This window comes from Sturnus vulgaris, chromosome 3 (genome assembly GCF_052056855.1).
Source record: "Sturnus vulgaris isolate bStuVul1 chromosome 3, bStuVul1.hap1, whole genome shotgun sequence".
Lineage (NCBI taxonomy): Eukaryota > Metazoa > Chordata > Aves > Passeriformes > Sturnidae > Sturnus > Sturnus vulgaris.
This window is the reverse complement of record NC_142245.1, coordinates 42241757-42263344: the sequence shown is the minus strand read 5'-3', so window position 1 is coordinate 42263344 and position 21588 is coordinate 42241757. Positions and strand designations below refer to the sequence as shown.

Here is a 21588-nt window from a genome sequence, read left to right as displayed (position 1 = left end):
ACTAACAGGTTTTTTTTAATCTGTAGCTGACCAATTTCATCACCCAGAATCCATCAACTCTGTTCCTGCTATAAGCACAGCTAATACAAGTGACAAAAAATCCCCAAATTATTTCATTCTAGTAAAGGAGAGATGTAATTCCATGGCTTTCTGTTTTTTCAGTTTCCAGCTTTTGTCCAGACATTCTCTAGTATGACAGATTCCTTCTCTGAAGAGGTAGATAAAGTGGTATAATGTAATTGGAATGCCAACTTCCTACCCTTTGTGTACAGCCAATTATTTCCTTGTCCCTCATGGCCAGAGCATGGCATCTCACACCAATCTTTTTAAAGAAGACTGGGGGTTTTTTTCAAACCAGAACACCTGTTCTTACAAGAAGTTGCCTGCCTGCCACCTCTTCAAACTTTCAAGTAACCTCAATTCTAACAGAAATCAAGTGCAGCTCAATGTACAAAAATTTGCAAGAATTAATTCGCTCATGCTGCCACCTTCTTATAAGGGCTATTCATTTATCTGAATCAAATAAAGAGTACTTATGTGGGCCAGGCTTCCCCCAGTAAAAATCCATGGAAAAATACCTACTAAATTCAATGGACAATATATCAGGTCTCAGCTGAATATATTCATATGCACGTATGTTTCCAGTTAAGCCTAATATTTGTTCATGGACCAAGTACTGATTGTAAGGAACAGGTAACATTAATAATCACTCAACCTTAGACCCAACATCTAGATGGCAACCAAAACCTAGGACAAAACTACAGCATGAATACTCATCTGGTGCCACATGTTTTGATTTATGTTGGGTTCAGATACTCGTCAGCATGAGGGTTCTCAAAGCCTGGAGAAAGCTGGCAACTTTCCTACCCATATTCTTTCTCATTTGTGAAAAAATCTGTGGGAATCTAACATTGCAGGCCCCTTGTGTGCATTTTCAGAGAGGTCTGTACAGCTGATCACTATTTTGCACTTTTGGAGCTTGGGCCGATGACTGTGGTTCAAAAAGCTCATTGCTTCAACACAGCCCTAATGATTAATTTATGTACTTTAGTGAACTGAACAAAGAAGGATAAATCACAGACAGATGCTCTCATTTATCTATGTGGTTTCATATGCAAAGACACTGCAATACACAAGAAAAAAATCATCTGAAAATACACTGAGCCCATTGAAAAAAAGATTCAAAATACAGAGACAACTAGCCCCCATTCAGCTTTACCTGAAAAGAATATAATCATAATCAACATAATCTACTTGTATACTCCAAGATTTTCTTAATTTTTACTCTGAGTCTGAGTAGCCAAGTAGCGCTGTATCAATGCAAGATTTCTGAAATATACAAATTCTGGTTCTACCAACCAGAAAAAAATTTGGGGGGGCCATAAGACAGAGGTCTGAAATGTAATGGGATGACTTGCTCTTTAATCAAAATCCAAACCTACTTTTCTGCTGGAATTTTTTTTTAAGTTTCTGGTTTAGGGAAGTTTTTGCACATACCTCTTGAATTCTTTATTTTCTTAAGATTTGAAATAATGTAACCACAGTTACTGAGAAAGACTGTAACCACATTCACTGCAAAAGAAAAAGAACTGTTTTGCTTCAAAAAGCCTGCTATTTTAACATTCTATTTGGTTATTCCTTTGCTTGCTTGTTTATTTATTTTAGCCCAACTTTTTGGTCAAACAGATGAGAAACATTATGCAAGTATTCGAATTTATCCTCTCACAGAATGATAACTAATTTAAATTAATCAGCTGTTTATTTGTGATCCTTTTTCTCTTCCCTGCCATCAAACAGATTAAGGGATCAAACTAGCTACCTCTTTTAAACCAAATGTAATTCTCTCTTTTGCCATTCTTATCCAGATTAAATAAAATAGCGTGAGATCTGTCCCAACTTGAAAACTCACACAGAAATTAGTCTTCATTTGCAAACATGACACAATCAGATTCTAAACGTTTAAATATTAGCATTTACTTCTACAGTAGATAAATAATAGAGAAACATGAAGTGAGTATACATTAGATCATAGATCTGTGTTATTTCAAAGATGGATTCTGCACTAGAGCCAAAATTTTTGTATTGAACTTCCCAGGTCAAATATTTCATTGTACCATCTATGAAATGTGAGAGAGCAGTAAAACAAAAGCAGCATATTTTTGTTAAATCTTTAGCAGCAGTGTGTGAAAGCGATAGAAAACCTTTGCGAAGTGCCAGGCATGAGACAAGGACTGTTTGCACCCTACCTTCTTCAATGGATCATTAAAAAGAGCCTTTAGACAAATCAAAAGTCATTTAAAGCCAAATGGTCAATGACATAGCATCAGGCTTCACAAGAAGAGTGAGAAATCTGGTCTTCTGAAGAGATGAGATCCCTCATCTTGCTTTTCCTCAATTAATGGAAAGAGCAAGGATTATCATCTCCAGGTGTTCTTTCTTGTTAACTTGACTTCCCTAACATGAGAGAGGATAATGTGCAAATGACTGCCTCATCCTGCAAGGATACATCTGAAAACTCTTATTTGCCAAATGGGATGAAATCTGGTTTTCCTACATACGAGGAAATACTGGTACCTATTATTGCTTCATATGGCTGCCTCATCCTGCCAGAGCAGAGCAGCCCCACTGTGTTCAAACTGCAAAACCAACCAAACCAAAAAGCCACCACCCAAAATTACAGCCAATGAAAATCACTGACATTTCCCAAACACAGTGGCTGGCAGGCCAGCTTGCTATAGCAATCTGAAGGCTCATTCATTAAACAAAATTGCGCAAAGCTATCATTCTTGCTTTATGAGTATATTGACCAGCAAATGTGAGTCTCCTGCCAGTGGAAAAATCTCTCATTTTTCAACAGAGATGATTTGAAGTGAAAATAAAGCTGGTTCACTTTTTCCATAGAGCTGTGAAAATGAAACTCTTTGCCAGGTAAGCTCAGGGTACATATTTGTTTGAATAGCTGTACCAAAAATTAAAAAACAAAATAGGCAAACAGGGGTGCCTAAATTCATACTCTGGCACTTAAATAACCCAGACAACTTACACGCATGTTTATTCATCTAGCATTTCCCTACCATGAAACAGAAGTTGTTTCTCTTCCCTATTTGGGAAACTGAGATACTTACACCAGTGTGTGGATATGGCTTTGGATACTTGACCTTAGGAACTCAAATAATTTTCCTTTCAGAGGTGTACAGTGGCATCTCTGGCTGCAGCCTGTGTCATGTTCCTGCCACTAGTTCACACTGCTAATGGTGTTGGCACCATGCAGTGTTTTCCAGCCCTATTGCTTAGCTCCTGCCTGAGGTGACTGTACTCCACTTCCATTCAATTTTCTAAGTATCAACTCATTCCAACCACCTTACAGACAGAACCCTGACTACTATTGCAGAAGCTATCAGGAGCCAGGAGGATTTCTGTCTGTTTTATGGGAATGTGATCTGAGATCCATAGTTTAAAAATGTGCAGATATGTTTAAAAAAAAAAAATAAAAAATAAAAAATAAAAAAAAGAGAGAGAGAGAATGTTATTTTGAATTTTGGTAGCTCTCCTTTACATGTGTCAGAGTATCTTACAAAATGGTCAATACTGTCTGTCTGCACCTTTTTCTAATTCATAGCAGACTGGATGGGCATTGCAGAATGATAAGAATTTGGATTTCTGCCACAGATCAGGAATACAGAGATTAAACAGGCTGCTGATACAGAAACTTTTTCTTCAGTATTTCAGGCAGTTACTTTGATAGCCATAATGCAAAAGTTTATGCTGCCATTGCCTTGCCTCTCAGATAAGTACCCTTAAGACCTACTTGGTTTAAACAATCCCAAAATTAAAAAACTGTGGTAATACTGAGAACATAATTTCACCCTTAAAAGCTAACCTATGACAGATTAATCAAAAATTGGCCACTTTTCTATTGTTTTTTCTTCTTCATCTCGTCAAAAAAGGCAAGAAGCAGGTGGAAAATGAGCATGCATAGTATTGCTTCTGTCTCTAATTACAAGACTGTGTTGTGCAATGAAAAATCTTTTAACAGAGCAACAAATTCTCTAAGGTGGTATCACTGATGATACTGCTCCCAGAACTCTTGTCCTCAGTAAGAGATCTGACAACATGAACATGAAGCCTGGTCAAAAGGTAACTGCACTGCTTTAACCCTGCATAAAGCTGAAGGCTCAGATTAAAGGCTGTGCAGGTCTTTGCCCCCCAGCACACTATATCCAAAGCACACTATTTATACAGCACGTAGGATTCAGTGTTCATAACAGGAGAGTTCCAGGATTCAGATAGAAGACTGTTTACTGATTTTGGCAAGGTTTTGTGTGCAATGAAGAGGATGAGCCAAGGAAGAATAAAAGCCAGTAAGAATATTCTAATACTAATTCTTTCAGCTCCAACGACTTTTAATATAGTTTTATGTTGCTCTTTCTTTTCATTTTTTCTTTTGTCATATGGCCATGGTTAAACAGCTCAGCCTATGCTTTGGTTTCAAGAGCAAAGGCAAATCTTTGGCTTGGCTTTACCTTCAAACTTTGGAAAAAGCCAAGAGCAATCTAAATTAAAAATTCCAATTCCATCCCACATTCATCTCTGTTTTCAAAAATAAATAGTTCTCTGAAGAGTCAATAATGCTAAATATGATGTGAGAGTGAAACATCACTCTATGCTTTTGAAGAATGGGAGACCTACAATCATATTGAAAATTCCAGGCCAAAATTTCTGCTCCTGTAAACTGGAACCATTCCATTGTACACAGTAGGGATCAGCAGCAGAAAAGCCAGTCCCAAGAATATTCAGAACAATTTTAAAGACTTCTTAGATAATGCATAGTAGCAAAGACTTCTGAACTAGTAAAACGAGTTTTAAAGTGTCTAAGGATCTTTAATCCTTTACAATCCATGATTATGTGCTCAGAAGATCATCATTTTTAGTGTTTAATATGCCACATAAACAACCACATAAACAACCACATAAATGGACCTTGCAAAAATGCTTCCCAACAATCTACTGTGTGTTAGAGTAAAGAGCAGGTTTCCCAAAGTGTTATTTTTCAAGGTGTTTGCTTGGTATTTCCAGCCTTTTCAGACCTGTTCCCATCTTGTCTCCCCACACAAACATGGACAACTACCTCAAACCATATTTATTTTGAAGCTCTCTACAACTAAGGAAAAAAATACAGATGACTGGTTTTGGCAGTACTGTTCAAGTAAAATAGATTATAAATATTTAACTTTTACAATGAGCATCACAGGAAAGAGCAATGTTGGCATTCAGACACCTAATAAGGAAACGTTTTCGTTATCGCTTATGTGAAGACAGTTATGTTACTGTTTCTACATATAATGCATTGTATGCTTTGTGTTTTTTTAATTTGGGAAAATTAAATGTTGTTTAATGGCTTGACAATAATGCAAAAGGAAGCTCAGTGCATGATGCTCCCAGGAGGCTGTGAAGCTATTGCAATCAGAGCTGTTGCTAATTAAATCTGCCTATTGTTATGAAGCATTTGGAGCCAAACCAATCAACCACTGGCATAATTCATGTAGTCCACAAAGGCCTTTGGTGGTACTTGTTTTCATCAATCACGAGGAACATAGGCTAAAGAAGAGTGGAAAAGCCTGTGTATTTCCAAATCTGCTTGCCTTGGGTCTCATTTGGGAATAACTACAGTACAGTCCTATGGCAAGTACCCTTGAATTTTGCCTCACACATGTATGCACATTGTCATAAAGATAACATGCAGGAGAAGACACAGGTTCTCCCTGGCATCAAAGAAGCAAGGCTATCCTCTTTTGCTTGTGGTCTACATACATATTTTACAATGACACAATAACAGGTATAGTTTGCAGAATGAAGGGGAGGAATCTTTAAAGTTATCAATCAGTTGCAAGGAAAAAAGATGTAAATCCAATGTCATGATTTACATGACTGAAACACTGAGATCAACAAACAAAGCAAAAGGCATGAAGTCTACATGCAAAATTGTAAAAAAAGGGTGCCTTTTCATTTAGAGAAATACCACTATTTCAATTGGTCAATACATCTTTTTCTTCATTTCCACCTGCTGTACTCCTTAAGTTTGTAAAGCTCCGTATTGTATTCTACAGTCCTGTGCTAGATGTTATCTCATCAACCTCACTGATGAAACTTTTCTTCTGCTTGCATTGATCTGTCCAGACTGCAACAGCCCTGCTCAAAGCAGAGCCAGGGTTAGAGCCCTGGAGTTCCTGGCTGGCTGCCCTGAATGTAAGCAATGAAACCACACTGTCTGCCTCTACTAGCTGACGTCAGTTCAGATGTTTTTGGGTACAATACTCTGTAGGCTGCTTAAGTCTCCACAATGACATCCTGAGGAAGTGATATTGGCACAAAATATAGTCCAAGACTCTGAGCACTAGTCAGTCAGACCAACAGCATTGACATTATGACACTTGTACTGAGTTTCACACTTACACTGTTTCCACAAAACAACTCACAGCTTTGACTAAGGTGATGCATTCTTACTTAGGAAGCATTCTAACTTAGGATGAATTACTATTAAGGAAGCATTCTTACTTAGGAAAATACTGAATTGATGCTGAAAATATACTTCATTAGCTTTAGGGTCAAACATCTAATTGATTGTGGTATCCTTCAGTATCCTGCAGTATGGATAACACAGCTGGACAAAGTATCTCTGAAACAGTCTCTGACATCCTACACACGTAATGATACCTTTCCAAGTTCAGTCAATCTAGGAATCAAGCTCTCTCCCATTCTTTGAAGTCACTGCTCAACTGGGTGCTTTGTTCTTTCCAAAGAATTCTCAGCTTGGTTTTGGGGTCACTGTATTTTCAGAATACAGTCTGCAAACTCATATATCAGGATCAACAACCTTTATTCCTTGGTATTCTCCTCATAAAGCCTCCAGATTATACCTCTGGCTGTCTTAGTCAAAAGGAGACGATGAAAGGAAAGAGAGATGATAAATCAGTGCTACCAGAAATGTTCACCAGCATTTGAGATTGCACAATGATGTCTAGGCAAAAACTGAGAAACAGGCAGTGAAGATCAGCTATTGACTGGAGGGAAAGAAGACTGCAAAGAAAGGATTGGAAACAGAACAGGGAATTCTCTGTATGCAACCAACTTTGAGGATGAACAAGAGTGACTACTGTAACATTGAAGAAGGCTCCAATAAAATCAGGTATGAAATAAAAGACTAATTAAGCTTAAATATAGTATTTTAATTCACAAGCTTTCTTGATCATATAGGGGATAAAAAGATCTGAAGCAAGGCATTTTTCCTCTAGCCTTGCTGTGGACAGGGGGTCCTCTATATAGAAGCCACACAGGCTCATTTTTACAAGAGTATTGAAAAGGAAAGTGCACCATGACATCCTTAGCACCATGGTTAGTTATGTGACATATTCTCTGATGTGTGAAGGTATTTATGAATATTCCGTTTTTCTGAATATAATTATGATTCAGTGTACAAAACACACCATCTGGTGACAATTAAGTTGTACATAAAGGCAATAAAGAGAAAATACTTTATTCAGCCTTTCAGCTGGCAATACCAGTGGAGCAGAGCAGCCTTTGTGCTGACAGTACATTCATTAAAAGTCAAGAGGAATTCCAGCTGTGTAACAGCAGTAGGACTGGGGTGGACTGTCCTGTTGTCACTGATTCAGCAGACTGATATACTACATGCTAGCTACTTTAAGAATGAGTGTGCACTGTTTCCAAGAGAAGTGATAACACCATCATTGGTCCTGTACCATTAATATCCCCATAAAGAGAAAAAAATTTAAAAAATTAAAAGAAACCCTACAGGCCCCTCTCCTCATAAGTCTTCCAGGGGCACTAGCCTTGTAACTGCAGCAGAGTCACTTCTATTTACACTGCTCTGAGTAACATGAGGCTTCATGCCTTCTGAAACTAAATCATCGCCTACAGTCATTTGCTACTATTACATTGGACTGTTTAGCTAAAGGGATGAACTACAGGATGTGTGACTACATTGCAAGTCACTGTTTGATACTAAAGATGTTGGTAGGGAAATGGGGAAAAGTGACCTTTCAAACCACTGACATTTATACTGGTATTTTTGGATTTGCTGCTTCTCTGTTGTGTCAATTCATAGGAACTTAAAATCATGTCCTAAGAATGATCTCAGATTGCTTTTAAAGTCTGATTAGAAACTGCAACAACAATAAAACTGTAAGTCTTTAAGCTAAGAGACTTATACAGCCAAACAGGAGAGCAATGAGATTAGCAATTTTCTCATTACCCTATCTGGAAATTTGAGATTATGATTCTTCAGAGAGGAAACAAGATTAGAATTTACTTAAATTTCTACCCCCAAAACCAGTTAGGCAAGTAAACAAACAGAAAGTGCCCCTACCTCCTTGCCAGCTGGAATAACTGGGCACAGGGATGTTCTGAAAGAGTAAACTGCACCAGGACAATGTGAACAGATCTTGCAACTCTGAACTATTTTATTTCTTGCAAAAACTTAATCTCAGATTTTGGAGGCACTTGAAGACTTAATTTGACTTCATACTCTTCTGCTTCCAGACCAAGTATCAGCGAGTTTGTTGCCCTGATCTAACTGGGTGTACTAGACAAAAATTCAAAGGCATTAAATTCACCCATATTTGAAGAATTTGTGTATTTATAATGCATTCTAGTCCCACATTCTAGTCTGCATCTAATCATTCCTTCAAATAGAAGCCAAAAAAAGTTCTTTCTTTCTGATAAGCTATTCACTGAAGAACAAAACTGGTGAGTTTAAATATCACTTGAAATCTCACTGGAAAACAATGGCACAAGCTAACTCACTGTTTCAATGGCAAGAACACAAATTCTTTTATAGCTTTTTATGACTGCAATACAGTTGGTTAAAAAATTTATTTTGACTGTCTGCTGGAAAACCAAGTATTTGAATGAAAAGATGCTTTTCATTCAAAGTATTTCTTTTTGATAAAAAAGAGAACAACATAAAACCCCTCAACAAGCTGTTTGTGTTGGACTTCACAGAGAGCCATGCAATCTAAGATTCCTGAAGTGTCCGTATTTCTGAAATGGGGAGACCATTATGTTCTACATATACTGTCAGCCTAAGGACTCAGCTCTAAATAAAGGAAGAGCTAATGAAGTTTTTAAATTTCAGCTCCAACAAGACTTACAATGAACCATCAAGATTTTGAGTTTTGAGCCAAAACCATTCAGTTATTTGAAGATAATTTTTACTGAATTTTTGTCTCAAAGATGCACTATTTTAGATGGAAAGACATATATTCAAAAAGCAAGTTCCCTGGTAAGTCATGTGTTTTCCATAGAAGGCTGACTTTTCAACCGGGTTTGACATATTAAGATTTGCCCTTTCTTTTCTCTTGTGTTTTGACAAAGAGAATTTAAGATCTGAAATTTAATTTACAGCCTTAATTGTATTTAAACATTGTTTTATTTGTGGATGAGTGCAGATACTTAGCCTGCTGTTTTGAAACTAAAACAGGTAATAAAAATAGCTTAATAAAAAACAGTGGTCTGTCTCTTCAATGACTGTTTCTTCCCCAGTAACACCGAAATCTAGTGCATTGTGGAAACAATATTTAATGCTATTCCTAGGCAGTTATTCCTAGGCATTGCAGAGTGCAAGGAATACATAGTGCCTAGCCTTTATCTGGAGCAGTCTGATTTGAGAGATGACAGAGCACGATGTACAGAGTGCAATGAAAGGTAAAGTGAGCCAGTCAACACAATAGTTGGGGTATAGATGAGAAGATCTTGAAGCAGGTTTATGTACTTTAGCAACATAATTTTACTACAAAAAGTTCCCTTGCTTTGATGACCCTTGTGTGGAAAGGAGGCTCTACATTGGAAACTAACAAAAGAATCCAGTACATTGCATTAAGGACAGGGTAGGGGAAAGGATCCATGGATAACAGCATTAACCTTGGCTTTAATGATCCATAAAAGCAGACACTGCTGTAAAGAGTCAGACTAATGCAATAGCTTTGTTTCAGACGTATGGCCAATGCACAGATTTGGAGGTGAATTCCACCCATCACACAGAAGTCACTGTAGGAGCTGAATTTCTCTTGTTTTTGTATCACATGGAAAACACTAAAATTACTGATGAAGCCTCGAAAAGTTCCTGTATCAAGCGGCAATTTTTTACAGAATTAAGGAAAAAGGCAAGATTTTTTTTTTTTTCATAATTAAGCAAGGCATGAACTGTAACACAAGCTGTCAGTAGTCTCTTCAACAATTTTGTTGAGAGATACATGGCTTGGCAAATAGGAAATTTGGAATTCATATGTGATAAATAATCCAATTAAAATCTCTCCAAGTTTAAGCCACCATGACTAGCCATAACCTGATCTACCAGGGAACATTACCTGGTCCTCCTACAGTCTGTATTTCCATTAATAGTCAGAAGTTTTTTTGTGCAGATTAAGCAGTAGAATTCCACACTCCATATAACTGGTTGTCAGTTCTTTTTCAAACTAAGCTTATTCAATTATTAGAAGGGTAGATAGCTGGTTATTTGACTTATCCTAATAGAAGAAAAAACTGCATCTCTGCATAGAACATGGACATTTTCTTCTAACTATCTGGTTATTGGATGAGGATGGAAGGCCTGGCAGCTCTTACTGTTTACCCTGTTGGAAGACCTATCTTCTACATACCATCCAACAATCATAGTAAAGCCACAGCCAGAACCAGACTGTCTTGATTGAAAGTTTTATCTATTTCCCAGAAAGATTATGTCATTAGGTATTATGCAGTCTAATATGTTTCTGTGCATTAACATGATTTACGTGATTTTTTTCATCTATCACTAAAATACAGATCATTAACTTGACATTCCTCTAAGGATTTATGGACCTTATTGATGTTTTTATGATTATGCAATCTGATGTCTGGCAAACCACAGAAAGCTGTGGGTAGGTGGAGGAGTGCATGTCTGAAAACTAAAGGAGAACTTCAAGCAGGACTGTTGTGTCATTTACTTGCTGTAGAAAGTAATGTGATATAATTAAAAATGGTCAGGAAAGATTACTATCTTTTGGCATCAAATTTTAACACATGCTGTAAAATAGAAATTATCATCCCTGCATAAAACAGATTTTTTTTTCCTCCCCACAGTGGGGGTCCAGTAAAGCCCTGGAACATCCTGAGGATAAAGAACATCAACTGGATGTAAAACAGAGCTCTTTTTTTAATGGTTTAGGATGGGAGGATCTTCCCCTGTAGTGGGAGGAAAAAGCTGGAAATGTCAGTGCTTGATCTTTTTTAAGGTTTTGAACTAATACGCAAAATTAAAATGAAGATAAATGAAAATCCTTGTGAAAAGGATTATTAAAGATAGGACAGTTCTATAATAAGCATGATCCAGCAGTCTATGAATTAAGAATGAATCATAATACACAAGCAATGTGGGGAGGTCTGGAAAGTTTATTCTTCTTGGACGACTCTGAAAGAACTGAAAGAAAACAGTAATTTTCCTTTACCAATTTAGGTCAGGCAAGGCAAAGCAAGGAAAGGAAAAGAAAGAGGACCAGAGTAGGAAGAATGATTTTTTTCCCTAGTGAAGAACATGAAGAGGATTACTGTTCCCTCTTTTGTGACAGGTAAATAAAGACTAGAATATCATTAGAAATTGCTGCTGAAAAGTAAGAAAAAGTTCTCTATTAGGACCTAAGTCAGCCATTTACTGATTGGCCCTAGTGGTGTGAACATTCAGTAGGTTTTAAGCCATGAGTTTTTCTGCTCCGGAGGGTGTCTTGTAAGCAATATTCAGAAAGAATTCTACTCTAAAACTATTGTGTTTCTTGACAGAAAAACAACAACAAAATCAGAAATTATAGTTCACTCCAAATAATTAAGTTCTTTGTTGAACTCTAAAGGGAACATTTAGTGAATCAGCTACAAGAGACAACCCAAAGAGTTTGAGGAGGCCATAAGATTGTTGTGTTGGAAGCTTCCAGTCTTCATCTGAGTGAGTATTTCTTACTAAATTCCATGCAATGCTTTTTTCTTTAACTGCCATGCACCACTTTTCTGAGAGAACAGGCCAAACAAAAAATGTTCTATGTTTTACCAGCTCATGTCTTTCAGCACCCACAGATTTTACAATGCCCAAAAGCCAGATCTATGGCTAACATAGAATATTTGGACTTGATGTAGATCTCATGAAATAATTCTAGTGCCTTTCCTTGTGTAGGGAACTGACCTACAGATGAGTGCAAGGTGGAAAGTTTACAGCAAAAATGTCTGGACTTGAACCTGTCTAAAATTTGGCGGAGACAGATTGCCCATCTGTTATGGACTGAGCTCCCACTGACAGGATCCATGTGTTGACTTAATAGCCCATTGGGATGTTTGAAGACATTTAAAATCAATACTTGTGCCTTCTATTCTCCTTCATGGTTTGAATTGATGTCTTTAGGTCTTAAGCCAAATCCATTGCAGATACTCTGGATTATCAAACCTCTGGGCCAGAACATTACAGATTTCCAATAGGCTGTTGTAACTTTTAGCCCATGAAAATATGATATAGATATACTTAACAATTTATTGCCATGCTTTTGACTTCTCCAGCTACGGCTAATGACTGCATTTACAGCACAACACTGAGAATTCCCATGGTTGAGTGTGGCTCATACCTCACTAATTGTTGGAAAGAAAAACTGTCTTTAGGGCTGAAATGAACTAGTAACAGGCAAAAAGTTCCAGTTTTCCTGTGTAATTCAGTGGTTTGCAATTAATGGACCACTTCTACTCAGGCTCTTTCCCTATGCAAATCTGCTTTATGCATTAATTTGAAGTCCATTTCTGAGTGTCCAATATAGGCATAATATATTAAGAGCAAGCAGAAGTCATCCTCAACTTCCCCTCCTTTAATGCTAAATACAAGCAAATTTGAGAATAGAAAATCAGCATGGTTCGCAGGCCAACACACAACTTCCTAGGAACCCTTGCTGAAAAAGACAGGCAATAAGCTTTCAAAATATTTTCTTCCCCCCCCTTGCCTATGTTCTTTCCTCACTTTTTTATGATATCCAATTGATTTCCTTCTGTTATAACTGGTTTCATATCTCAAATCTTCACATTGTGAAATAAGCCTAATTTAAAATGCTTCTAGAAAATTTCTATTTTATAATAAGTATGTAAGTGGAAACATGCAACTAGACCTTAATTTTTCCTTGCTAGCTCACACAACTTCAACTGCAGGTAATTTATCTTCAATGAACACTAAAAACAACATCTGGAAAATGCAACAATTAATGAGAATAAATAAAAAGTCACTGAGCTGTTACTCAGTTTTCTGTCTCTAGATTATTAATTTTCCTATGCTTAGAAAGGAATGGCTCTTAGAATTGATGTAATTGGGCAGACACATGAACTCTTACATTTATTTCTTTTGAAAGAAAATGTGGGTTTTGGGGAGTTCTTTTCCATGCAAGTTTTTTGTTTTTTTTTTTTTTACTTTAGGACTGACTTTTGTCAGGATAGGCAAAACAGTAAGAAGTTAGTCAGGTTGAGTCTGGAATGAACATGAGCATCGGAATATGGAACAAGGTTTGTCTTGGTCCTTTCAGGAGGTGACTTTCAGGGAACGATCAGTGCACAAGGATACCACTGGAACAATTGCCTCTGAGAAACAAAACAAAGCAAGCTAACAAGACAGAAACCTCACTGGCAACCAACATAGTTTCCATGTGGGAAAAACTCATGTAAAAATGCTTTGAAGCTGTCAAATGACACAGCAATAAAAACTGCAGTCACATTTTAGAATGTCACTCTGTCATAATAATCAATCTCACTGGCACACTTTGCCAACAGATTGAGACTATACAGACAGATAAATGCAAGCAGCTATTTTGTATAGATACAGACACACAATTATCACTTTAGATTTCATTATTTTAGTCTATTAAGAAGGTATTCTCAGCAGACATTATACCAACTGTTTTCATTTGCATTTGTAGCCAGTCTATAATATATTGCTGTATATGCACGTGTTTTCCCAGATGGTATTTTGAGAATGAAACTCCTGTTGGATCAAGCTCTCTGGGACTAATTGATAAAATCTTGCAACCGATTTTTTAAGTCCTGAAAATGACAGTCTGTAACAAAAAGGCAGCAATAAAACACTACTCCACTATGTCAGAAAATTAAATAAAAAGCTATGTGTCCCTTTCACATGCACACAGGTGAAGTAAAAAATTATGATGATGATGATTCTACATTACCAGAATATCCATATAAAGTGGTTGAAATCTGGGCACTCTTGAAATCAGTAAAACCATAGTTTGAGGAGACAATTAATTACGATTTAGGATTCTTCATTCTGGAGGAAAAATGTCATAATCACATAACCCTGACCCTGCCTCAGAAGCCTTAATGGCAGATCTGGGTTTCCTCTGGGTCAACCCAGATTTTATGATGATTTTATGATGGATTATGTATGGCTTGTCCACTAGCACCTGCTTAAAGCATATAAGCATAAAGATGGCAGAAATCATGGAGCTGACACAAACACTGTATTATGTGTCTGTGTGCTTCAGATGAAATGTGAACTGTTGGGTCAAAAAAGAAAGGCAACAATTTCTTCCTCTCTTCTATTTAGGTCATAATGGTCATGCTGAAGGAGGAGTGTGGGGGTAGTAATGAAATATTTGCAAAGGCACTGTGTCGTATGTATAAAACATCTCAACAAAAAACTATTTTAGCAATGAGCCAAATACTCTATTCTAAGTATGGAAAGAAAAAGTGTTTTGAAAATCATCTTCAACGTACCAAAAGAGCTAAAATGGAGATGTTTCTACTCAAATCAGCCACTCTAAACAGAGCTATTGTAATATGATCCAATGTTGATGCCATTTTTGCCAGGAGTAAAATTTTGTTCTCAAAAACTAATAGGTTAAATACCACTCCACAAATTTCTTAAGTGAACAGCAAAGGCCTGTTTCTCTGAGCCAACAAAAAGAATATACACTAGAAGGCATTGTAGAATATGGATATATAATCCACTAATTTCATGCCTTGCATCTGTGAGACTTGCAAATGCCATTACTCCATGCTAAATTAATTTAGGCTCATTCAGTCAAATGAATGCACTAGAGAACTAGCATAAACTAGAATTTCCTGAGCCATTATTTTCTATCTTCCAAAACCTAAAATAGTTTATGCAGATTTTACTGGCTAATTGTGACTGGCAGGTCATTTGCAGAATAGTAAAAGCAAACCACTTAATGAGGCATAAAACAAATTTAATGTACTCATTTGTGACATTAACTCAGAAAAACTTTATCCTAATGAGACTAATTTCTCAAGCTCAAGACAAGTTTGTAGATGACATGTTGATCATGACATATTAGAACATATATTCAGGTAAAAACTAGTGAGAAGAAAGCAGTGCAGAATAAAATAGTAAGTTTTTAAATGGGATATTTGTATCTTGCCTGAAATTTTCAGTTTTGTCTATTTTTTTAGTTATGTTCTATAGGCAGGGCTAGATGATAGTGTTATTTGCACCTCAAGAATTTCTTTGACAGTAGCAGGATTACAGAAAAACAAAGTAAAATTTAGCCCATAATGAATAAATTTGGCTTCATGTTTTGTTTTGTAAACACAGTTCCTATGCAGAGATAAATTTTCCTCGTTTTCCTCAGACAAATATTTTTCACTAAGCTTTCTGACGTTTGTATGACCAAGTCTGAATCAGAGTTTACAAAGCTAACTGAGTAAAGAAGACATCTATATTTATCCTTTATATTGAAACTTGGAAGTGGGAAGACAGCAAGTTTACAATCCACTGGATTCGGTGGCAAGATCTTTCCTGTTCTGTACATGTAACAGTCCGGAGTTGATTCTCTGTGAATGTTCCCAAAAGCCTTGGCACTCCTCTGAGATGTAATAAGGGAAAAATCTTACTTTTTTTTTTTTTTTTTTTTTTTTTTTTTGACCTTAAAAACCTGCCTGCAACAATCAGTGAGGACACTGTTTTTGGCACCTGGATTCACCTTGATTGGTCATATGAATCTGCACATCAGATATAGCTACAAATTAAAGCAAGGTTTTCTACACAGAACCTCCTGAAGTAATTCTGCCAGTCTGGGTATGGCACCTTAGTCATGAACAACTCCTGCTCTTAGTGAAACTAACAAAATCATGCTTTTGGTGATGGGCTAGCAGCCACAACACAGGTAAACCACGCTTCTGATTCCTCTTCTCTTGTAAATACGTCTTTAGATGGACTGGAGGTTACCAGTTCCCAGAAATAAACCCACCTTTTTAACTTTTTCTCCATGTGTACGTGTGTGTCTGTGTGTGTGTGTGTGTGTGTGTGTTGAAGCTTTGGCTTCCAGCAGCTACACTGCAAGTTCAAGAAGTCTTGCTTTAGTCTCTAGCACTGTAAAAATTAAACAAACACTCCTAACAGTGACAAATTTCTAGACACATATTTTATGCTACAGAAATCCCACATGAATTATGTTCTTGACTAAACTAACTAAAGAAATGACAAATTAAATCTCCAGTATGAAAAGTATTTGTTTCAAACTCTTGTCTATGATGTTTAAAGTCCTTTCCTTAAGAACCTACTGGAAAATCAAGGAGAGAAAAATTTATTAATAATTGCACTGATATTAAAAATAGCTTGTATAAAGGAATCTTTAAACCTTCTAGCTTATGGGGTTTTTTTTGCATTTTCTAAATGCTTTTGGCCCTCAATTCAGTAAAATACTTAAGCACAGTATTTAATGTAAAGCATAACCTCACTTTCTACTGAATTTGAAGCTGGTTTGGGGTGATTTACTAAATCATAGCCTACATCATTAATGTTTCCTTTCACACTATACTTTTTTCTGCAGAAATAGAAACCAGGAAGATTCTCTAAAGTTTATCCCACTGAAAGGAAGGAGCAATAAGAAAGGCATTAAAATTTATCATCCACCAAAGCACTGAATTTATCTGAATACTAAATAGACTTCAGTCTTAGGACATTCACCTGACATTCCTGGTCCAGGTTTAAAAGGCTCAATTCTAAAAGTGATGAAAATAAATAAAGGCAGAATTTGATCATTATTTTTAAAAAGCAACATAATTAATTCACATCAAACCAGTGATCAGTTTGTAAACAGCAGGTGACTGATGTAGTAAAAAGCAGGTAACACTGTCTTTCTGATTCCTGCTCACTGAAAACTGGCTTCTGATAGAAGTTTGCCTCTTTTCAGGTTTGCCTCCTAGCATTTACCACCAAACAAATGTAACCCACACTGTCATTTTACAAGCAACTTCTTGCTACATATCACCCAGAAATGAGCAGATAAAAAAGAGGAAGATATTAAAAAGAATGTAAAAACAAATGTCTGAGCCACTAACAGATGGAAATAGGTGTGAGCCAGAGACTTTAGTGGACTAATATCATTTTAGCCAAGTACAGCCTGGCCAAAACTGCTTCTCCACAAAAGGAACATATGATGCATGAGCTTAGTAAATCATCACCATGCAGATCATTAAGGCACTATCATATAACGAGAGTGGAAGCACGATGGCTCTTAAAATGGTTCATGCAAATCTTCACAGGAGCTTTGCAAAGTAAGGACAACCTAAGTTTCTTACCTGAGCTTTTATTGGTTTTGTTCTGTCTACTCTTTACTTGCTCAGTCCATAAGGTAGGATAACGAGAAGCTATATCTAGAAAGAAAAAAAGGCAACAGAAAATACTTTATAAATATTAACATTTTTAAAAGTTATTAGCAACTGAATAGTACATGGCTAGTTTTTAAGAAATATGGGTCTTAAAAAAAGGCCACGCTAGTTTAAATTATGGCAGTTAAGACTATTATTCATGCAAAGGCATGAACAGTCCTCTCCTTATCCTATTTGTACAGAAGATTGAAATAAATACTTTTACATGAAAATTATCTTTAATTAAGATAAAAATGTCCTAGTCTGGACCCAAAATATATAATGGATGCAGACCAAATTCTGTAAGATTAGCGGTGAGTGATAAGGCAGCCACAACATTGGACTATCATTGCTTATTTAATAGCAATTAATTTCTCCAGAGGCAAATAAGCCTCAGAAAACATCGGCCTTAACAGTGATAATACTAGTCATTATGCTGAGGATAGAATTTACCCTTTGACTTCTTTATTTGAACAGAGAGTTTTAATCTCCACTTTGGCTCAAGTTTAAAACCCGTGTCTGCCCTCAGTAGTGACAATTAAAATTGCTGATGTTGGTCTCCCCACGTAAAATCTCATCTCAAGACTATCACACAAAATTCCCTGCCTGTAAGACTCTATTGCATTGTCTTCGCTGTTCCTGAAAAAAGAATAGATGTTTGCAATTTCTTGCAACCACCCCTGCAGTTGTAGATATTCCCAAAATGGCATTTTATGTTGTGGAATATAATCCATAACTGCACAGTTTAATACCACACTGTTAAATTTGCTCACCTTCTTCATCACCTTGAGGCTGAGTCTCCAGCGCGGGAGCTGAGGCATCATCTGAATTCAGAATGGAAAAGATTTGCAAGGAGACTACAATTATGAGAGTAAGCTAAATAAGTGTACATACATGATTGAAAATAATGATTTGCACATAGCCCCGGCCAGTAAACAGTAATTTAAACATTCTTTATAGGCACTACACAGCACAGATATATTTCATATACAGACTATGTTTTATAAATGGATGGGGTTTGAGGTTATGGATGATAAATTTATTGCAAGTTCTTTGGTGATGCATAAAGTGATCAAGTTGTTCTCTGGAGTGTAATTCTTCATTTCTAATGCTGCACACTGATACCTACAGGTAACAACTAAAAAATCAGCATTTCTAAAGAAATAATTAGATAAATGTATAGAAGAAGTGAAACCTGTGAAAACAAAAAACAGTCTGGAGAGAATGAGTGGCTGAAGACACCTTAAAATCAAAGGTTTTGTTAAGCACAGCAGGACCTATTTAAGAATCAAGTTGATTTTATTAGTAAGATTAACAGATTATATAACCAAAATATTGTTTGCACAAGTGTTATCCTCTGGTCAGCATTCTCATCCACCCACTTCCAACCATTACTGCAAGAAAAGAGGGAGGGAAAATTACAGAAATGACAAGAAGATGTGAGTCATTTTAGGTTCAGTAAAATACAGTGGACCTTCGTCCTGGAAAAGAAAAATTAAACATAAAAAACTACTTAAATAAGCTTTTGCTAAACAGAGCAGTACCAAAGACACATCTTTACTTTATTATGTTTTTGTTATTTAAAACTATTGCAGATGTGGGGTAAATATGACTCAGGAAGCCATGCTGGTACATATTTTCCAGTCATATTTTCCTGTGGCATGGAGCTAACTCCAAGACCAAGGTGTACTGCAGTAAACAGCATCTTCCGTGCAAAGGTTTTATTACTATTTCTTGCAGTTTCACAATTGGATCTCAGACCAAAATAGCTTCCAGATTGTTTTCTTGGCATTTTCATGGAAGACAGAATCAAAGGTAACTGAGAAGCTGCTTCTGGCATGTAGCCTTACTTGGGTAACAAGGGAGATTTTAGGCTAACACACTATCTCTTCTTTTCTTCTTGCTACCACAATTAAGAAGAGTGTCCTGTTCTTTTTGTTATCACCATCACTGTTTGGGGCTTTTTTAAAGTCTGAGTTGTTTCTAAATCATGCAGAGTATTTGGAGTCACTCTGGCCTTTGCCTCTAAACGTCACCATCTAGGTCACACGAAATACAGATACCAAGCAGATTTTGATAGCAGGTAAAACCAAATTTCCAGCCATTAAATAATCACCTTTATAAAAAACCAAAGCAGCACCAATGGGAGCTTATATTCAATGCAAAATTATCTAACCAAGACATGAGGCAATCTCTTTTAAGAGTGCTCATTCTTCATGTCCACACAATAGCAGGATTCTTTGCTCCAATGCCATGAAAGACTGTCACTCCTCATTAGTTTTGCTGACATTTCTGTGGTGTCCTCTGGGTGGTGGAATAAGACCATTGACTAATTTCAGAGAGGCCATCAAGTATCTTAGTGTACTGAAAATCAAGACATATGTTTAGATCATCAATCAGTATGTGATTCAGAAAACCCAGTATTTCAGAAAGTAACTTATGGTAGGCAGATATTACCCAGAGCCAAGCCAGAAAATTGGGTTTGCATTTAAATGGCACTTCTCTAATAATCTTTTGGTACACAATTTCAGCTTGTGACACATTTAATCTTATGTAATTACCTGAATTTCAGCATAATGCTGCAACTCAGTGATAATCAGCCCAATCAAAATTAGCCTCCTGAACTTTGTTCAAAGAGCATTTATAACAGTTTTGGTGTTGTTGTTGTAATACGATGTATGTTTAATGATTGATATTAATTAGATATCTCACTGACTAATTGCACAATTCTTCCTGGCTGGCACATGCATACCAGTCCATATATGTATATATTTAAACATAACCCTGTTTAAATTCTGTTTGCTATCAGAGTTCAGTTACCAAGAACACAGTCCTGCAGTCAGCTAAGGATCAGAAAAAAGGGATGTGGTCCCAACTCTGACACCTGTGCTTTTCAGAGTCTAAATATTTTTCTTGGATAAAGGAGAGAACTGTGGGGCCAGAGAATATACTTAAGGGAATATATTTTAAACTTCATTTCAGTTCAGTTAATGTTTAAATTTACAAACATGCTAACAAAGCCCCTGGTCTCCAATATCTGCAGCTGGAAATTTTCTTTCAGTATTGGAATACCCAGAGAAAGCAAGGTGCACAGTTGCAACAGATATGGCTCACCAGACCCTTATTTATGAGATATCTTGGAAGGAGAGACTGTCTCAGGTTAAGTCTATGCTGCCTCTTGATTAAAGTCCTCAAGACCACACCTTGAAGGTCTGAAGCACGTCCTCGAGCACTGAGAACATTGAGAGCCAGCCTAAGCTTGCTGGGCTACAGTACGGGCAGACACCCCTGGTTAGTCCACAGGAACATGCAGGGGAAAGAGAAGCAAGAAAGTCTTATGGCTGTTGCAAAAAATACTGCTGTGCCCTTGCAAGCTGAGCAACAAAATATGTTTTACTAGGCTGGCTGTGAAGCTGAAGCACAGCTCCTTAACTCAGATAGACATATGATCCTGATCCCTACTCTGTGATGGTCTCTAAAGATTTTGGGATGTCTCTGACAACATTACTTTATTTAAAGCATTAGGCAGTGACCATCTGGAAGAAGGGTGAGGAGAGGAAGAGAGCAGCATTTGAGAAGAAGCAGGGACCACCTGAGAACCAGGTCAGAAGCCTTTCATGCTGCAGGCTGGTGCTGGAGAACAAAAACAGGGCATGAGTAAAATGCAGTCATGTCACTTGAGACACAAATATACGTGGTAAGAAGGGAGATATGATCAACTGTGTTCACTTCTTTGTTCTGTGCCTGTTCATTCAGGGTTCAGTAGTTCAACCACCACAGCCACAAACAAATATAAAGGATTCCAGACAAATTTTATATATGGGATAGCTCATTCAGTTCAAAGCTGAAAATGAAAGTCCAGACCTGAAGAAAATGGGCAACCTAAGGTTAACGGAACCC

At 36.9% G+C, this 21588-nt stretch overlaps 1 protein-coding gene across 5 annotated transcripts in view; it reads right to left on the bottom strand.

Annotated features, from left to right (window-relative positions):
* Positions 1-21588, bottom strand: part of SMOC2 (SPARC related modular calcium binding 2) — a 137513-nt gene that overhangs the window by 48626 nt on the left and 67299 nt on the right. For 3 of the 5 annotated variants that reach the window (XM_014875613.2, XM_014875622.2, XM_088161456.1), the window contains exons 6-7: positions 18462-18545; positions 17620-17694 (exon numbers count right to left, since the gene is read on the bottom strand). In XM_014875613.2, the coding sequence (XP_014731099.1) occupies positions 17620-17694; positions 18462-18545 (159 nt within the window). The remainder of the gene's footprint in view (positions 1-17619; positions 17695-18461; positions 18546-21588) is intronic. The other 2 variants (XM_014875631.2, XM_014875638.2) reach the window with 1 other exon arrangement.